We start from the raw sequence: 18275 nt of genomic DNA on the forward strand, positions 1-18275 counted from the left end.
AATACTAACAAGCTGTTGATTCCCAAAGACAAATGTACCCTTTTTATCTGTTTAGTGCTGCATTTTTTTGCTTATTTTTTAAGCTTATAATTTGCTTATTATTCAAGGCAGTACCACATTTTCGTCTGTGTTGCCACGCTAAACCGTGAACAGCAAAACTAACTAGTTAAATTTAACGCAACTTTTCGTCCGTAAAAATTCAAATATTAACAAGCTGTTGATTCCCAAAGACAAATGTACCTCCAATAGAAAGCAGCACCTTTTTTGTCCGTATATTCCTGTATTTTTTTGCTTATATTTTACTGCTTTTTCATCCTTGTTTATTCTTTTTAATTTTGGGCCCTAATACAACTAAAAACTCCACTAAATTTCATTGAAAAAATTAAATTTCTGATTGTTCAAGATACAAACGGTTGTTCAGGTTTCTTCTTGACCAGTTCATACAATCAGACTACATTTTCACTGTCCTTGGTATATTAAGCCCTCTTGAGACGCTGAGCTCGGTCTTGAACAAACCCTCATAAGTGGCTTCTAAAACGTGATCTGCCGGAAAAAAAATTTTGGGGTTCATCGACCTGGCTTCAGTCTCTGTTTATTTGTTTTGATGATTTTACGTTGAACGCGCTGGAGCTATTATTTTCATTTTTCTAAATAACTTTTCGGAAAATGCTAGTAGTAAAGAGTAACTCCATGCTTTCATTTTTTGGAATCGGTTCTAGTATTTTCGTTTCTAGCATAGCATTTTTTGGGGGAGGGGGTCACATCCTTACAATCAAATTCTAATTTTAAAAATGCTTAAGAATTCTAAGAAAGAAGTATTGGAATCCTAGACTTACAGATTATCGGTTGTATGAGGAAAAAAAATGTTGGGATTCATCGACCTGGCTTCAGTCTATATTTATTTGTTTTGATGATTTTATGTTGAATGCGCTGGAGCTATTAGTTTCATTTTGCTAAATAAGTTTTGGGAAAATGCTAGGAATAAATAGTAACTCCATGCTTTCAATTTTTGGAATCGGTTCAAGCATTTTCGGTTCTAGTATTTTCGATTCTAGTGGAATCGATTCTAGTATAGTATTTTTTGGGGGAGGGGGTCACATCCTTACAGTCAATTCTAATTTTTAAAATGCTTAAGAACTCTAAGAAAGAAGTAATTAGAATACTAGACTTACAGATTATCGCTAGTGTGTGACAAGTTTAGATACCTGTTTCCTCAATTCAAAATAGTGATTGCTTCAATTGGTGAAACTAACATTCACAGTTTATCTCTACTCCACAAGTTTGGTGTGGTCCAGGGTGTAATTTGATATAGGGCAGGGGAAAGCTGTCCCCGCAAGACCCTAATTTAACCCCTCCCCCCCCCCCAGTGTAAATTTAGTGTCTTTAAAAATCTTGTCAAAACTAAGACAGGCCTAAATAATTCAAGAATCAACAGAAACAGGTCAGTTTTCTTTAGTATAACCCCCCCCCTCAGGGTTTTGACAAAATTAAGCCCTGGGGTGTAGACCGATTTATTCTAAAATAGATCAAAACGGCAAATACGAAGGAACCTTTGAACCAGCCTTAATCCCTTAAACCTTGAGAATATCATAATTTTACTTGGGTTTTTTATAAGATCTGTATAATTGTTCTGTTTTCTCATTTATTTCAGAAATTCCCGCATTCATACCTGGTATGGATTATATTCCTCTCGATGCTCGCCACTAAAACCTCTAAATACTTCTTGATATAATTATGTTGACTCTAATCAATTTGCACTGTATGTTTAAAAAGTTCATATTTGAATATTCCAGATTTTTGTCTTTGCCCCCCTTCCTGCTACGCCAGTGGTTAAAACAAGGATTTTAATAGTTCCCACGCTTCATTTTTTTCATTTTTATTGCTTCAATACAATTGTTTTATTATCAACTTGTTCCTCCGGGGACCATCTCTTTGTTTCATTTTGGCCACGCCTACGGCGACGCGCAGCCCAGGTGGAGACTTTTCCTTAGAAAGCAAGCAATTCCAAGCCGCTTAGAAATTTTGTGCGCGCTTCGTGAGTCAAGTAGAAACTAACGAAACTCAAATACAACAAGGTTAACTTGATCAGTTGTTTACCGGTGTGCCTATGGTCTTATGTGAGGAAACTAGTAATATGGACTTAGCCTTAAAGAGCACCACAGCTGAGCAGAGACAGGCATACTCATACAGGCTATGGAGCCTTGCACAAACCTGGCCAGGTATGAATTTATCCTGACAATTATATTATCAATACTTCTCAGAAGGAAACATTAAAAAATTCAGAAAACAACTTTTAAAAATTCTAAAATATTTACCATTCCTAAAAGCACTTAAGTTAATTTTATTCCATCTTACCCTAATTTTCGAATATATATTCCAAATTCTGTATTCCCCATGCATTTTTTCGTTTCTTGATTTTGTCGACGTTGCTTCTTGTGTCGTTAAATCTATTTGAAGAGATGAGTCACGTGTGAAAAAATGAACGGAGAATACATAATTTGGGCTATATATTTGCATATTAGGAGGTGGGGGTAAAGTGAGGTGAAGCGCTTTTAGGAATAATACAACTAAGTATTTTAGAATTTTTTAAAGTTGTTTCAGAATTATATTGTATTTCCTCCCAACGAGGCGTGATTATAAACTAATACCCTATATCATTTTGGAACATATCGTAGCAATCCAGTGGTGTAATTTCGTCATAATCCTGGAGGGGGGTGGGTGCAAATTTGGACCAATTTTCCCAAGTTAAGTGACAATAACAGTGAAAAATGAAAAATGAGCTACATAGTGCCATAAAGGCAAACGTGTACTAAAAAACTGATCTGTTTCTGTGGATACTTGAATTAAGCAGGTCTATCTTTGGTTTGACAAGATTTTCGGAAACGATAAATTTTAGCTTGGGGGCAGTTAACTTCAACCCCAATGCAAATTACGCCCCTGTACCAATCAAGCTTAAAGGTCATATCTGACATTTTTCACACGTCTGAGATAATTACCAAAAAAATTCTAAGCTATCTTATTTTCTTTTGAAGCTTTACTAGATTTACTCCTTTTAGTTTTATATAGGTTTGCTTTATTTTCTATGCTCCTGAGGATCAGTTTCTTACTTTCTTCAATTTTTAAGTTTTCATTATTTTTATTATTGCTTCGAGCTATTGCTTTGACAATAATATTATTTAAAGTAAGTGTTGGCTGGGCCTAGTATTACTATATCCTTATTTATTTTAAAAATAAATTAATTTGAAATTGAAGCTGTCCTCAAATTCTTCCATGCGTACCTGATCAGAAGGGCAATGTATTTTGAGTCCCTTTTTGATCCTCCTCAAGGTCGTATCCAGGGGGGTTAGGGGGTTTGACCCCCTCCCCCATCCCAAACCCCCGAAAAAAATCCTGGATACGGCCCTGATCTTCCTGTTTTACATTGTCCTGATGATTCAACTCTTGGAACAAGCGTTTTTTGCAATTTTCTCAGAAGTCTGACAATGTCTGATACAACTATCTGGCACGACAGCCAGGATATATAGGGTAAAATTGTATATTACTTTAAAATTGTCTAAATTTCTTATTAAAAGTCGAAGTTGGAATTTTGTGTGAATTCAAGAATGGATCTTGGATCACTTAGAAAAAAAATCCCCCGGTGAGAAAAAATCACTAGATTTCTGTGATTTTTTGGTCTATTTAGAGATTTTCTTCAAGAATGTAGTGATTTGCGCTGATTTAGTGATTTTTTGGTTTAGACAATATAAAAAATCATTAAAAATAGTGCTAAATCACTAGGGGTGGCAATCCTGCTAATGACAATGTAAACCCGGTACTGCCAGTGTCACATAATTTTCCTCTGTTCTAAACATGCTATCTATTATATGTTTTAGTACTTGCATTTTTAAAATTATCTCCCCTTCCCGTATTAAAAAACTACCTGCACTGGTTATACCCTGTTTTTACCCAAGACTGAAATTGCAATAAAATAAAAGAAGTATTGGGTACTGTTCTATTAGCTGGGAGACCCGCGAGAAGTGAAATTTGGTTAATGCTAATGGAATAAAACAAAATATGATGAAAATATAATAGTTTAGAAACAAATTACGTCTATATATTTGCATTGGTGTGTAGTGTGTACATAACATTTGGCTCTACAAACTTTTTGAAAATACGAACCTGAGAACATTTGTCTGATTTTTGAAAAAGGCGGGAAACACCCCCAGAAATTCAAAGAATCTTAAAGAAAATCGCACCATGAAATCCACAAAAATGTGAAATTTTGTATTTTTCGCCAGCAGTAAAAACACCGATGCCTCAAAAATATAGTTTGATTCCTCCTCCCTCCGTTCACTACGAAGGATGGCTATTTAACAGCCTATTGAGGTAGCCCATTCCACTAGTATGTTTCTTTTTTGTGAGTTATAAGTACATAAAATAGATAAGACTTTTTGGTACTCCTGTACTAAACGGAATCTTTTATATACTGCGATGGAAACCAGTCACGAAAAACCCGTTTTTGACGGGATAATCCAAGACACCGCTAGAGAGTAATACAATGTATAGCGTGATTTTCAAACTGTTGTTTTTTGGGGTTTAGGGGGGGAGATACCTAGGTTAGGTTAGGCTATGTAATAATATATGCTATGCTTTACCCCCCCATCCCACTAATTACGCGACACATGACGCGACAATACGCGACACATGATATGCCTGAAAACTCTTCAGTGGAGAAGATAGGAAGAAGACTAGGAAGACTCTTCAATAGGAAGACTCCCCACACGAGGTCGAGGCCGAAGGCCTCGACCGAGTCCGTTGATGTTGAATTGAAGTTATCAAGTATTTTGCAGCAGGTTGCATAGGTTGCATCAAGATATGGCTAATTGTAGACAGAGAAAAGCCAAGACAGATAGTCCAAGTAATTGAGAGTCAAATGTTTAAATGCCCCAAATTCGTTTTTAAACTATTATATATTCATCCTATTTTATTTTATTTCATTAGCATTAACCAAACTAGCACTATATAAAAGAGTCTGTTTAGTACAGGAGTACCCTATTTTTATATAGCCTTTAAATTTCAATAGAATATAGTACCTATTTTTCATCTGAGCATAAACACTGATAATTCGGCATCTATCTTTCCCTACCCCTCATTCATATATCACATCCTGAGTCATAATATTACATGAGATCGTTTTGATAACGGTATGCCCTATAGAAATGGTAGCCTATTTAGCCTTTAGGTTTTGCGAACAAGCCGTGACAAGAAGTCTTCAGTTGTAATTTTGATGGATTGGATAAGTTTAAATGAAATAATCGGCTAATCAGTAAGTTATTTATTAGATTATTAGATAAATTTATCAACTAGATTATCAGTCAGTTATTATTACAGATTTTGTCTTGATCGTAAATTGAATTTTAAACTGACTAACAAATACGCTAAGCACACCTCAATTTTTGTGGAGTGGAATTGATTTCACCAACTCTGGTTTGATGAGGACACAGACCGGGTGCTGCTTCCCTCCCCCCTCTTAAAGGACAACATTATGTACAGTTCTTTCTGGTATGACATTAACTCCAATGGCTTAAAGATGGATGTACCATTCAATTCATCATTCAGTGTTCCTTACAAATATAACAATAACTACTGTTGCAATTACATCCTAGAACGCCCCCCTCCCCACATAATGCCTAGCCTTAGGCTATATACAAAGATACACAGGTTTTGCTTTTTTTTCGATTGGCTGTGTTTTTGTGATTTTGTTGTGCGTTGTGATTGGCTGTGTTTTGTAATTTTGTGATTGAGAACCACCCATTGATAAGCACAATAAATAATGTAAACTTACAAATTCGACAGGATATTTTGGAGTACCTACCTCCACTCCTTCTCCCTCTAGAGTCCTGAAATCTGCCTACATGACAGGTCTATGCCTATTGAAACTTTGCCAAAATAACATTTTACCTTAATTTTCAGTTATCAGTTTATTTTTCTCTGGCTTTAGTTCTGAAAATGCAATTCCTGTTATTTGAGTAGAATTTTAAGCCATATCAATGTTTTTTTTCAAAATTTAGGAAATGTATTTGCATATCTTTAAAACCTTATAAATTCAGATTGAGCAAAGTCGTGAAGCTGAAAACAATTTTGTTGTACTTCATTTAAGCAAAAGATCTGTTTCGCAAGGTTTTACTTTTGTAACAAACAGATTTTTAAAGGTCATCAAAGGTAAGGACCCTTTAGAGGGAGAAGGAGTGGAGGTAGGTACTTCAAGATACCTTCCCGGCACATATCAGCCTATAGACCCATCTCAGAAAGTTTCATTTTCCTAACCTAACCCCTTTCCAAGATAGCCAAAAGTAGCTAAAGTACAATTTGACCCTGAAATTATTTTTTAGGGCTCTCCATTTTTGTTCTAATTGGGATAGGAGTGGACGTAGGGGTTTGAAGATAGGCCTATCTTACCAGATTTTTATTTGGGCTGTTGATTTTGAGAGGTCGATGACTTTCAGAAACATCAGAGACCTGACTTTGGCATGGTGACATGCCAAGAGCGGCGAAAGTGTGCCAAGCGTTGCGGGACTGTACCAAGCATGGCGGAGACTGTTTCACGCGTGGTAAAACTGCGCCGTGCATAGTGGATCTGTGCAACACGTGACGCTCCAAGGTGTGCAACAAGTGATGGAAAGTGGTAACCCCTCGGCTGATTCCTTTTGAAAGGGTGAAATTTCAAATGATGGACTTTCGCTGTCTTGCCAAAATAAGGTCAAACAAGATTTTAGGTAAATTTGCAGTGGGCCACATAATTTAGCTAAGATGAAAATGAAAGTCATTTGATGCCTTTTTTTATGCTCTTTCATAATTCAAGAATCGCTTTTGGGGATAGTTGCATCTTGAGCCCTTAAAGGGGCCCCGAAAGTATTTATATGGATAATGAGAGAGTGTAAAAAAGCATCAAATGATGTTTTCACTTTCATCCTAGCTAAATTGTATGGCCAACTACAAATTTACCATGAAATTTACCCACCCCCAACCCCAACTCTGCAAAAATATAACCTGAATTTGAATATACCATGAATTTTCGACGGCAAAGTTTCGAATCCCAAAGTTCAGCGCTATTTTTGTCGACGGCATTGGAAAAGCTTGAAACGGTAGGAAAGCCTTTTATGTTTAAGTTGCCTAAAAAATGAGGTTTGGATTGTTATAAATAAGTATCTTTGGAATATGTTACTCTTGAACAATTTATTCATAAACTAGTGATATGTTTTCAACCACTTTTCAATAGCTTAACAAGCGCTGATAACTTCTTTATGTGGTTACAAAAATGAAATACCTTTGAGGCCCCTTTAAGGGCTCGAGATGTAACTAGCCCCAGAAGCAATTCTTGAATTATGTAAGAACATAAAAAAGGCATCAAATGACGTTTTCACTTTCATCTTAGCTAAATTATGTGTCCCCCTGCAAATTTACCATATTTTATGGGCTTTTCGCTAGCCTTTCAAGATGAAAAAATTATAATGAAACGTTTTAAATTGCTTTTTACATTTTAATTATTTTGTTTTGGAAAATAATTGACGAAATATAGATGAAAGAATTTTTTGTATTTTGGAAAGTAGCCTAGTTGTAAGGCTTGGAAAATTGTACAGAAAACATTTGACTTGGCCTAAACATTGACAAAAAAGTCCGTTGATTTGAGGCTTACTTTTTCTTTGGTTGCAGGGTTTGAAAATTCAGTTTCATTTGGTTTGAATAGGGCATTAAGTCGTATTAGGATTTTCTTTATTTAGCAAATTTTTGAAAATTCAGGTGTTTCTTAAAGGTCCGAAGTTCAAAGCGCTTTTTCTTCGACCTCTTCTGTGCTGCAGATTTATTTTTGAGAATTTAACTTTTAGAAAATGAAGTTCATCGAAATAATGAAGAGGCGAATTATAACCAATTTTATAGGCACAATTCTCAAGATCCTGGTATTTCTTGAGCCCCCATGCACACGTGTAGGCAGTGGCGGATCCAGGAGAGGGGTGAGGGGGGCGCCCCCTAATGTATTCTAAAGTAGTATAATTTACTTAATTAACGCAAGATTGCGTCAATTAAACTTGCTTTTAACGCAAGTTTATCGGATTAACCTAATTTGCCCCCCCTAAAAAATCCTGGATCTCCCCCTGCGTGTAGGCCTAGGCCGTCCTCCCCAATCCTAAGAAAATATGTAATGGCTTCTCTACTCCGCCTCTTTTGAACTCTTTTTTATATACAACGTCCTGGCAACCTTGTCCGTTTCTGTATTTATACCAAAACCTGCTTGCTATGGTTACATACAGAGCCTAATATAAGAGATGTTTCATGCGAAACTATAGGCCTACTACTACTAAAAGCAACTCCATGCAGCACCAAGCCGCCTGAGACCAGCACAGCTACACACGATCAAAGGGGCGGATCTAGAGCAAAATCTTGGGGAGGCCCAATGTGACAAGGGTGCCAAGGAGCAAAATCTTGGCGGGTCCAATGTGACAAAGGTGCCAATAATTGACCATTGACAAATTTATTCTAAGAAAAAAGAGCGAAAGAAAGAAAAAAAGAGAAAGAGGACGCCAGAAAAATCTTGGGGGGGGGGCAGGCGTCCCCCAGACCTCCACCAGGATCCGCCAGTGGACGCTCGCTCCTCTTCCAAACCCATGAATTCAAAGCCTCCCTCTATATTAAAGTAGAGTATCTTGTAATAGGTATCTTGTAATAGTATATAGGACGACTATAATTTTTAGTTTTAATTGGTTGTATAATTTCTAGTTTACACGTTTTGAAAGACAATCAGTAAATATGACACTTTGCAATTGCGGAAGGTCCTGCCCAAACTCCTCTCCCCCTGAAACATCGAAAACATTCCCTATGGAACTGAAACTTTTGCTTAAAGAGTCAGGGTCATATATCAAGTCATATATAGAATAACTTACGGTGTTTAAGTTTTAATGTTGGTGTTATACTTTCATTGGAAAATCTGTTTCCTAATAGAGCTGGTTGAATAAAGGTTTTCTAATCTTGAAAATACGTGCTAATCCGCTCTGTCTTGATGCCTCCCAATAACTTGCATAAATAAACTAATATAACAATTTGGCCATATGGTGTATCCAGCCACAATTTTAGAAGGACTAATACGGATTTTCTCTAGGGAATTCCAAGGAAATGCCCTAGGGAAAATTCCAAGGAAATGCAGTGGAGGCAATGAGCCCTTGAGGCCTGAGCCTTGACCCAGAGTTTTTAGGTCTGCCCCACATAGAAAAATATACGCCATAAAATATCATGACTAGACAAGGGGTTGGAAGGATCTTATGGAAATCTCCCCATTTTGTCCTTGCGTGTCCTTCCTTTATAGTCACGAAGGTCCTTATTTTACAATGAATTGGGTAGAGAAAAGATTTGTTGTGTGGCCTAGAATATTTCATATTTTGTTTTAAAACAAATAGTTAGAAGTCTTTTCAGCCCAAGGTGGATACATGGTTTTAGAGACAAGTGGCCCCCCAGAAGGTCATAAATTGCACTAATTACAGGGTCGGAGGAGCAAAAATACTGACGGGAGAGCCAACTTTTTTTCGGTACCTCACTCAAATCATTGGTTCAGCACCCACCTCTACTTTCAGCCATTTCTTTTGAAAATAGGGAACAGTCTTGTCTGCCTCCTGAAATGGCATTACCAAAGACCTTGGTTTGCTAGGAAGAAACTTACTTTCTTTTTAGAAAGCATTTCTTTAAATGAGCTAGGAGGAATCTTATAACAAGATTTTATTGCTATTTTCTTCATTCTCTACCTTAATTTAGAATTATTATCCTAAAGCCGCTAGAAGACAGTTGAAAAATGGATTCCAGTCCAAACTTTCCATTCTCCTGGATTTTCTATTTCAGGTGCTTTGAACTTGAACGAAGAAATTCCAGCTGAATATTTTGTCAAATGCTACCAATGCAACAAAGGCTTTCCTGGTTTATCGGCGCTTAGAACCCATTTGAAAGTATTTCATGGCGAAAAAGGCGATTTTTTAGATAAATCTGACATAAGAAAAGAGAGAAAATATTCATGTTTTCAGTGCGGAATGAAATTCGGCGATAAAGATAGTTTGGAAAGACACGAGCTAAGTCACGCTCCAAATTCCCAAGTGGTAAGTCTCTTGATTAAATAGTCCTACCGTGTCATTAATTACTTTCTGTCTGATCATTATTTATAATAATTAAGGTTTAGGTTGTTGCTGAATATAAAGGCCGACAATACAGTTTATATCCCGCCAATTCTTATGCCGAGGAAACTGCAGCTTCAATTCACGAAAATTTTGGGGCAGGGGCAAAGTCTATTTTTCTAAATCTAGGGAGGATGAAAATTTTTTTTATTTGTTCTATGAAAATACCGAAAGGGGCCTTTCAGTGAAAATTGCCCCCCACAAAATATTTCCAAAATCTAAGAGGGGAAAAGGAATCTGGGGGCATACCCTTGCCTCATTCCAATTGACGCTACTGCAAAGGAAAAATATGATTACGATATTTGTATATAGTTTTTTTAGCTAATTTGTGTCCCGTCTTCCATAATACGCCCCCTAGAATTAGCCCTTCTTACGTGCCTGGGTTATAGCTAAAATTCAGATTTTGCTCGAGGTTAAAGGGATTTATTTAGCTACTTGTGCGTACAAAATACAAGTACAAAGGGGATTTCTGACTGAGTATCTCTTCCTCAATTCAAAATTTTTACATAATTTCCCATGTAACTATATAATTCGCCTGTTTTAGTTTTTGCCCAACTTACCCCCCTTCCACCCTCTACATAATAAAATTCTCTATGCAATTGACTACTGTTTATGGATATTTTCACAAATTCAGGGTGCTAAATTCTTGGTTTCCTGCTAATTTAGAAAAAATTTGCTAAAAGAAAAATTAGCCGAAGCGTTTACATTCCTCATTACGAAAATATAGCAAGCACTCCAAATTTGTCAGTTTCATTCAGCTGAACGCTAGCGTCAATAGATTTTTTCTTACTATTGGCCCTTATCGTCTGATCTTCAAAGGGTTTCGTACCCCCAGCAATTTCACCCCTTTTACGTCATATACACCTGGATCACCCTGCAGTGATTGCATTATTGATCAGCCACATGAGCAGGTGATAGATTGCCCCCTGTCGGACTTTATTGAGAGTAACATAAATTCAGATTTTCATTGTGATTGCGCGCGTGTTAGCTAACCGATTTAGGGCGACAAAATGCAAATATCAAAAACGGGATCTGTTCACTCACCCGAGATGGATTTATCATAAAAGACGGATGCTGGAAATCTGTCTCCCCCTGGCCGCTCACGCACGCTTGGCTTTTGTTCATCCCCCAATGTAGTCTAAATTGGAATAGTACCCCTCCCTCCTATCCACTAAGGTAGAATGAGGAAAATTGAGATGATGATTGCTTTCACCTGCTTTAAGCCGGCGGTTCGTTCGATTTGCAAAAGGATTAGCCGCATTGCCGATAAATGTCAATTGTTTGCGGTTAATGCTATTCTGCTCCAAATCAAAGGGACGCTTTTTTATCTCTATATTAATGTAAATTGTAGCCTGATTACTTCAGACCGACTCTTATCACTCAAGTTCATGAGCATAGATATTTTGCAATATAAATTAGAAGTTTCCTTTAGTACCCCCTTTAACTTCATAATTGTAGCCATGTCGCAGTACTCGCATAAAATACAAAAAAGGTTTATTATAAAAAACTGACTTTTCAAAAATATAAAAAACAAGCAGCAAGCCACGTGTTGTTGCGTATATACTGCACTTACATGTAATTGTTGTCGTTATTTTGTTTATACGAACTTTCATTTTTTTTTATCTTCTTTTCTTCCAAGTTCCAAGGACAGTAAACATGAATTCTAATTTATTGAGCGGGATTTTACAAAACTTATAAATGAAGGGATTTGGAAAAATTGAAAATTCAGTTTTAATGAAAAACACATCTTATGCAAGTTATATGGTTGTTTCTTAAACCAAGTTAAAAAAAAAACGTTGGTGGAAAATCAGCAAAATAAGCTATAAACATAAGAAAAAGCTGGGGGTAACCAAAATGGTGTCAACTTTATCTAATGAGCTTTGCTTGTTTCATTTTTGTGGTTTAATGCGGCAATACTGACGAAAATATGGTACCACCCAAAGTCTAAACACATATAACAAGTACTGACAAAACCTATCCTCTCCACACAAAAAAAGTGACCCTTTGTCCGTGTCTCTGGAGACGATTCCATACCTATGCGAACCTGGCGAATAAATCACAAGTTCCGCAGGCATAAGATAAGATAAGTTTTATTCTTCATTATAAATACACATACAATATTACATGCTATTATTCCCCCAAAGGCTCATTGGCCTAAATAAGGTGATTATACTTGTTCCGTATAAGCTGTATTAAATTTAATTTATTGGCTCGGAGCGATTAAGTAGTACAATATTTACCCTCTAGAGGCGCTGAGGTACGCGGGGTTACTTTTGTAGAGTTTTGTCAGTACTTGGTCAGTATGTGTTTATACTTTGTTACCACCCCAAAAACTTCACAATTTCTTGACATCAAAAAGACATCTGAGGAAATCTTGGTTTTCATGAATAGACCTAAGATGGGCCCAAAGGGAAAAAATGATTTTGATGTTCTTGGCACTTCAACGCTCTCATCCTTTCTAGTTTCTATGGTTTTGTAGACGGATTTTTGAATAATTAAATAAATGAGAATTAAACAAACCTTTCGTGTATAAGTGTGTGATCTTGTTTTAACGTGTTATTTGCTGTTGAAGCCAAGGGGCAGAAAGTCTCCTATATAGGGGTTTCGGACAAGGCTGTCTAATGGTGTACTTTCTGTTTTGATCTGACTCTATTGTTAGGAGTTATGGGTTATTATGTTTCTTAACATTGGGCGTGATCGTCTCTTATTAGGTTGCTAGCTACCGCTGTAACCCGGAGTACCTTCATCCATAGCACCATGAGTTTTTCTATGGGAACCTTCCTGAAAATTTCGCATAATTTGTTAAAAGGTTGTGGTGTTTAGATAGAAGCTTTTAATCCTCATTTTATCAATAGAATCCAACCAAAAAGTACTGCTATTTGTAATGTACTCATACGTCAGTTTTCCAGGGAAATACAAAACAAATAGTACGAATATATTACCTTTGGCAACCCTAATGGCATGAACTCATACAATTCATAGCAATTTTGGTTTCAGATTCTTGGTTTCTTTATTTTTTGTGGGTTAATAAAAAACTTGGTTTCTTTTGATATTTATATTCATTATGAAATGTTGGCGTAATCAGCCGTGGAAATAAATTCTTTTTGGGAATGTAAATATAATATTTGGTGGTGGGGACAACTTCTTAGAAATCTCGTGAAAGGTCTTTTGAAGTTCCCCTATTCTTCAACTGACATGACAGTACGCGGACCGATTCTAGTCCAAAGTTGTACCCAGAGATGGTCAATTTAATAAATAAATTTTGAGCCTGACATTCAAAATAAAACGGGAATTATTAACCTCATTTTTACCAATACTTAATTGGCTACATTGAATATTTTTGTTTTGTCTATTTATTGCTTTCTTTCTAAGTTTATTTTACCGCTTCTGTACTGTTTATTTTATCACTTGTGAAGTTGCCAAATTAATTCGTAAGTTATAAAAAAAGAACAAATTTTACTTGATAATTTGAACAGGAAGTACCCATAAATCCAAGAAAACTTAAGACTTAGAGGGGGGGGGGGGGTGGATAGTGAGTTGTTGGTAGTAGAAGTAGTAGTAGTAGTATACTCTGTTGTGTTGATTCTTAGTAAAATGCCACCATGAAATTTGGCATATTAACCCAAGACAAGCTGTGGTCCATTTGAGTTTTATTTAAGATGCCTCTGAAAGTTTATTTTAGTTCACCTTTTAAAGTTCTATACATAAATTTATCTCTGGTCACATGAATTAATGATGTAATTTATGTAATCAGTAGTGGAGGTGGGAAAGGGGTGATCTGTTACAATTAGTTTATAATGCAAATGAAATTGAAATTACCATCCAATTATAGTAAAAATGATTTAAAATAATGGAAAATTTTCTAGAATGAAAGATAGCGCTAATTTTTAGGGTCGAGTGGTGATTTCTGCGTCGCAATTATGATTATTCTTTCTTCTATAACATATTGAGTAATAAGGGAATCAGGTCCCGTTCTTTTGCTATTAACGTTCCATAATGACAGAATAATTAATCATTACTTATTCGAGTATGGTCTTCACAAAGAGTAAGTTTTTGCGGGATAGACAATAGACATAATATTTACTACTACTACTGACAACTCACCGCAACACCATGTCGCCTAAGGTCAACACAGCTACGCACGCTCCTCGTTCATCCCAATCTATTCAAAGCCTCCCTCCTTACACCCCACAGGAATTTCCCATTTCCCTTAAATCTTTCCTTACGACATCCTTCCACTCCAACCTAGGATGACTTGCTTTTCGTTTAGGCCTAGATAGTTGGGTGAAAAGAACAATCTTTGGTAATCCGTCATCCTTCATCCGCAGAACGTACCCTAGCCATCTCAATCTTTCTCTGATTATAGCCCTAGAGAGCGGGATTGAACCAAACTTTACGCACAGTCTACTGTTTGAAATACTCGGGTACCCGGTCAGTCACTCGGGTACCCAATACAATCCATATGCAATTTCTCTGGAAAACATTTCTGGAAAATTTCTCTGGAGCGTCCAATACACATAAGAGGTGTTTGTTTACCACAAGTTTTAACAATATTTCTGAAAATTAGATTTTGCTTTCTTTCTTCTTTTCTTTATAGCGCACTAGCCTACTCTTTTACCAACTCATAACGAAAAAAAAAGTGGTTTCAAATCCATCTTCTAATAGTTTATTTTCGATTTTAAAAATTTTCTTGTTTTTATTGACCCCAACTACAAAAAAAGGTTCAGTGACGGCTTGTACCTTATAATTAAAATGAAATATATATAAAAACTGGTAAAATTTCTAGTTTAGACAGTGAAGCTTTAAAATAAAACAAAAAACTTTATTTATGTTAGTGCCAAAAATGTATACTTTGGCTTCACATCCGGAATAAACAGAAAAAGAGAGAAAAAAAAATTAATTAAATTAAACGAATAACCGAATTCTAGAAAACAAGATAAAAGATGAAAAAGAAAAAAAAAACGAAAGGAGTCACATATAGGTAAACTATAGTTGCTGTTTTCTTTTTCTTTATATAGCCTTTGTTGTGTTTTTCTCATATTTTATGTTATTTTCTAGTTTGTGTTAATCTGTTTAATTCAGTGTAATTATTTTAATCCTCCCCATTTCCCCGTTGATAAAGGCTTCCTGATGTGAAGGTGGAATATTCGGAAACTTTTTAGCATTTATATAAAAAACAGTTTTTGTTTTTTTCTAGGTCTTACTTAACAGTTTTACTCATTTTTATATTTCCAATACATTTTAAGTATAACTGAAAAGGCAATATGCTCTAAGAAATTGCTTATACATCATAATTAAGTGGCCAATTAAGTAATCATGAAGCTTCTCCTCTTGTTGTCATTAAATATTAGTTCGTGAACGCGGACAGCATCCAATGGGACCAAAAAGTAAGGATTAAAGAAACAAGTAGAGCAAAAGAAAAAAAATCAAAGTAACAATAAAAAAAGGTTTCTATACAACGAACTCACATGTTCTGTAATATTGTTGAAGTCGTAAAGCAACTATGCTACCCCCCTGGATACCCCCGACCTAACCCCCCTGGATACCCCCTGGAACCCCCCTTGGTCAAAAATAAACTGCAAGTCGTTAATGTGAATAGTCTTTCACATTAATGTGAATAGTCGTTAATGTTTTCTAGATAACTTTGAAACCAGAAAAAAAGAGGGCCTTCTCCCCGATTTGGTCTAACTTACTAAGCAGGATATCACGGGACGTACAATCAAACGCCCTTTTTATGTCCAAAAGTATTGCCATAGGAATTTTACTCTGATCCATCTTTTTATTTATAAAAAGAGAAAGCGAAGCAAGAGCATCTTCTGCAGAGTGGCCGAGACGAAAGTCAAATTGTCTCGAATTCAGAAAACCCTATTTCCAAAAATTTTCAGCTTGATTCTGTATTGGTTTTTCAAAAATTTTAGAAAAAGTAGATAAAAATGAAATCGGCCTATAATTACACACATCTGATGGATCTTCTTTTAAAAAGAGGAATTACGCTTGCTTTCTTTAGATCATCTTAACAGCCAGAATCAATGCATAGTCAATGGCTGCTCTTTAGCAGATTTAAATAATTAGCCTACATGATAAAACAAAATTCTAAAAAATCCTTAAAAATTAATTAATCAATTAAAAAAATAATTAGTTCCTTAAAAATTTTAGATGTCTTCGTTCAATATTCTAGGTCAACTCAGACCTCAAAAAATAGTTGCTTTATGTAAAGCAACTAAAGATGAAATTATCTAACCATAAGTCAGTTGTGCAAAACTGACTTATGTTATATTTATATCCCATGGTATATAAAAAAAAACGACATGTCACATAATTTACAGGACAGAAAATAGAAAACAATAATTGTTTGTTTATTAAAACAAAATAATTGTTTTGTTTTAGGTTGTTATAGGCCACAAGTTGTTCTTACGAAGTTTTGTATCTAGCCTTCAAAATAAGACAAATGTAATTATGGTGTCGAAACGTCATAATCCCAACTATTTTTGATTTTATAAAAGGAGAAAAGAAATTATTACGTATATGGAAGGGTTGCCCCCTCCTCTATACTTCGCTCTCTACGCTAAGGTTTTTCTTTAAAAAAAAGCTTATTGTTCTAATTAAACGGCCCTTGTGTTTCACGAGTTTTTCTTAAAGAATTGGGACAAACAGTCAAACTTTAGCATAAAGAGCGAGGTTTTGGGGAATGGGCAATCCCCTCATATACGTGATAATTTCTGCTCATTTTAAGTTTTGATGTTGCTCCTTACAAGGCCGTATCCAGGGGGGGGGGAGGGTTAACCGGTTTGAACCCCCTGAAATGTTTGTTTGACTCGTAAAAACGTAACAAAAATGGACATAAACAAATTTAGTATGTGTTTTTTGAGGTTTTTTGTGTACCCCCCCCCTAAAAAAAGTAGTAACCCTCCCCCCCCCCGAACAAAAGTCCTGGATGCGCTTCTGGCTCCTTACTTTCAGTTAAAAAAAAAACTTGTTTTTTTTATAATTTTCTTAATAGCATGGGTATTCGTTCTTACGGTTGCATGCTCTTTGTAGGCTAAGGCTTAAAAAAAAAAAAAAATCAAAAGAAAATAAACTATTCCACCTGGAAGGTAGGACAATACCCATCACATCTTGATGAATTCCTTTGAACAAACACAGTTCGTAATTTGATCGTAAAAACCTTTTATGCGGGCGAGACCTGTCAATAGTGGAGCACCTTAGAGATGAGAATCCCGTATGCTCCATTTACCTGTGTAGACAAGAGCACACTGAGCAGCCCTCAGCTTGCATCATTGTCGAATTGAGGGGCTATTCAAAGGGTCTTTTATGATGAAACATTTATGCTAATCTGTTTTGATATTTGATATTTCCGTTTTTGCTGTAATTTTCTTTCGTAGACAGGGGCTGTCTCTAACAAAAGAGAAAATGATAGATTATTTTCCTATAATTCTAGGGTTTAAAGTGCGCTAAACCATTAATTCACACCTTTAACATGTTTTCGTGAGCCAATCTTAATATTCCTTGTTTTTGGAGATATAAACAACCCTATCTTTCATATATCTGTTTGGTTTTAATACTTTCTTTGTGAAATTTAAGCCATCAAAAGTTAAGCCATCAAAAGTTAAGCCATCATTTAAGCCATCATTAGACTCAGCCTCATTAAATCTTGTATGCAAAATTTTAAGGCCAATAAGAAGAACGAAAAGTTTTTAGTCACAAGATTTTTTAATTTAATTCCTCTGTTTCTCTGTCTTCACTAATATACACTAATATGTGGGGAAAATGATTATGGGTTGGGCGTGGCTTTTTAAATACAGATTATTATTATTATACCTGTATCATAACTGTTTCTCTGACAGAAAATATCTTGTTTTTCTGTCTTAACTAGCATATAACTGCAGAAGCCAGTTCAGTCGTTTAATTTATTTGATATTGTTAAATTAAAATCTTGCTCAAAATTATTTGTTAAAACACTGGAGTAGCCATGTTTAGTAAAAGGTTATTGAGGTTATAAAGTTTATGAGGTTATTGAGTAAAAGGTTATAAAGGTATATGAGGGAGCCTTTTATGATGATTGTCAAAAATTGTATTTTGTTTTAA

The 18275-nt window shown here is 35.7% G+C and overlaps 1 protein-coding gene across 1 annotated transcript in view; it reads left to right on the plus strand.

Annotated features, from left to right (window-relative positions):
* Positions 1 to 2061: 2061 nt before the first annotated feature.
* LOC148952559 (zinc finger protein 1-like) overlaps positions 2062 to 18275 on the plus strand; it is a 57818-nt gene continuing 41604 nt past the window's right edge. Inside the window, exons 1-2 of the mRNA XM_089089012.1 lie at positions 2062 to 2219; positions 9865 to 10115. Coding sequence (XP_088945138.1) covers positions 2108 to 2219; positions 9865 to 10115 — 363 coding nt within the window. The 5' untranslated portion in view covers positions 2062 to 2107. The remainder of the gene's footprint in view (positions 2220 to 9864; positions 10116 to 18275) is intronic.

The sequence above is a fragment of the Artemia sp. Qi Xiang Cuo genome, chromosome 5 (genome assembly GCF_049724085.1).
Source record: "Artemia sp. Qi Xiang Cuo chromosome 5, ASM4972408v1, whole genome shotgun sequence".
NCBI classification, from domain to species: domain Eukaryota; kingdom Metazoa; phylum Arthropoda; class Branchiopoda; order Anostraca; family Artemiidae; genus Artemia; species Artemia sp. Qi Xiang Cuo.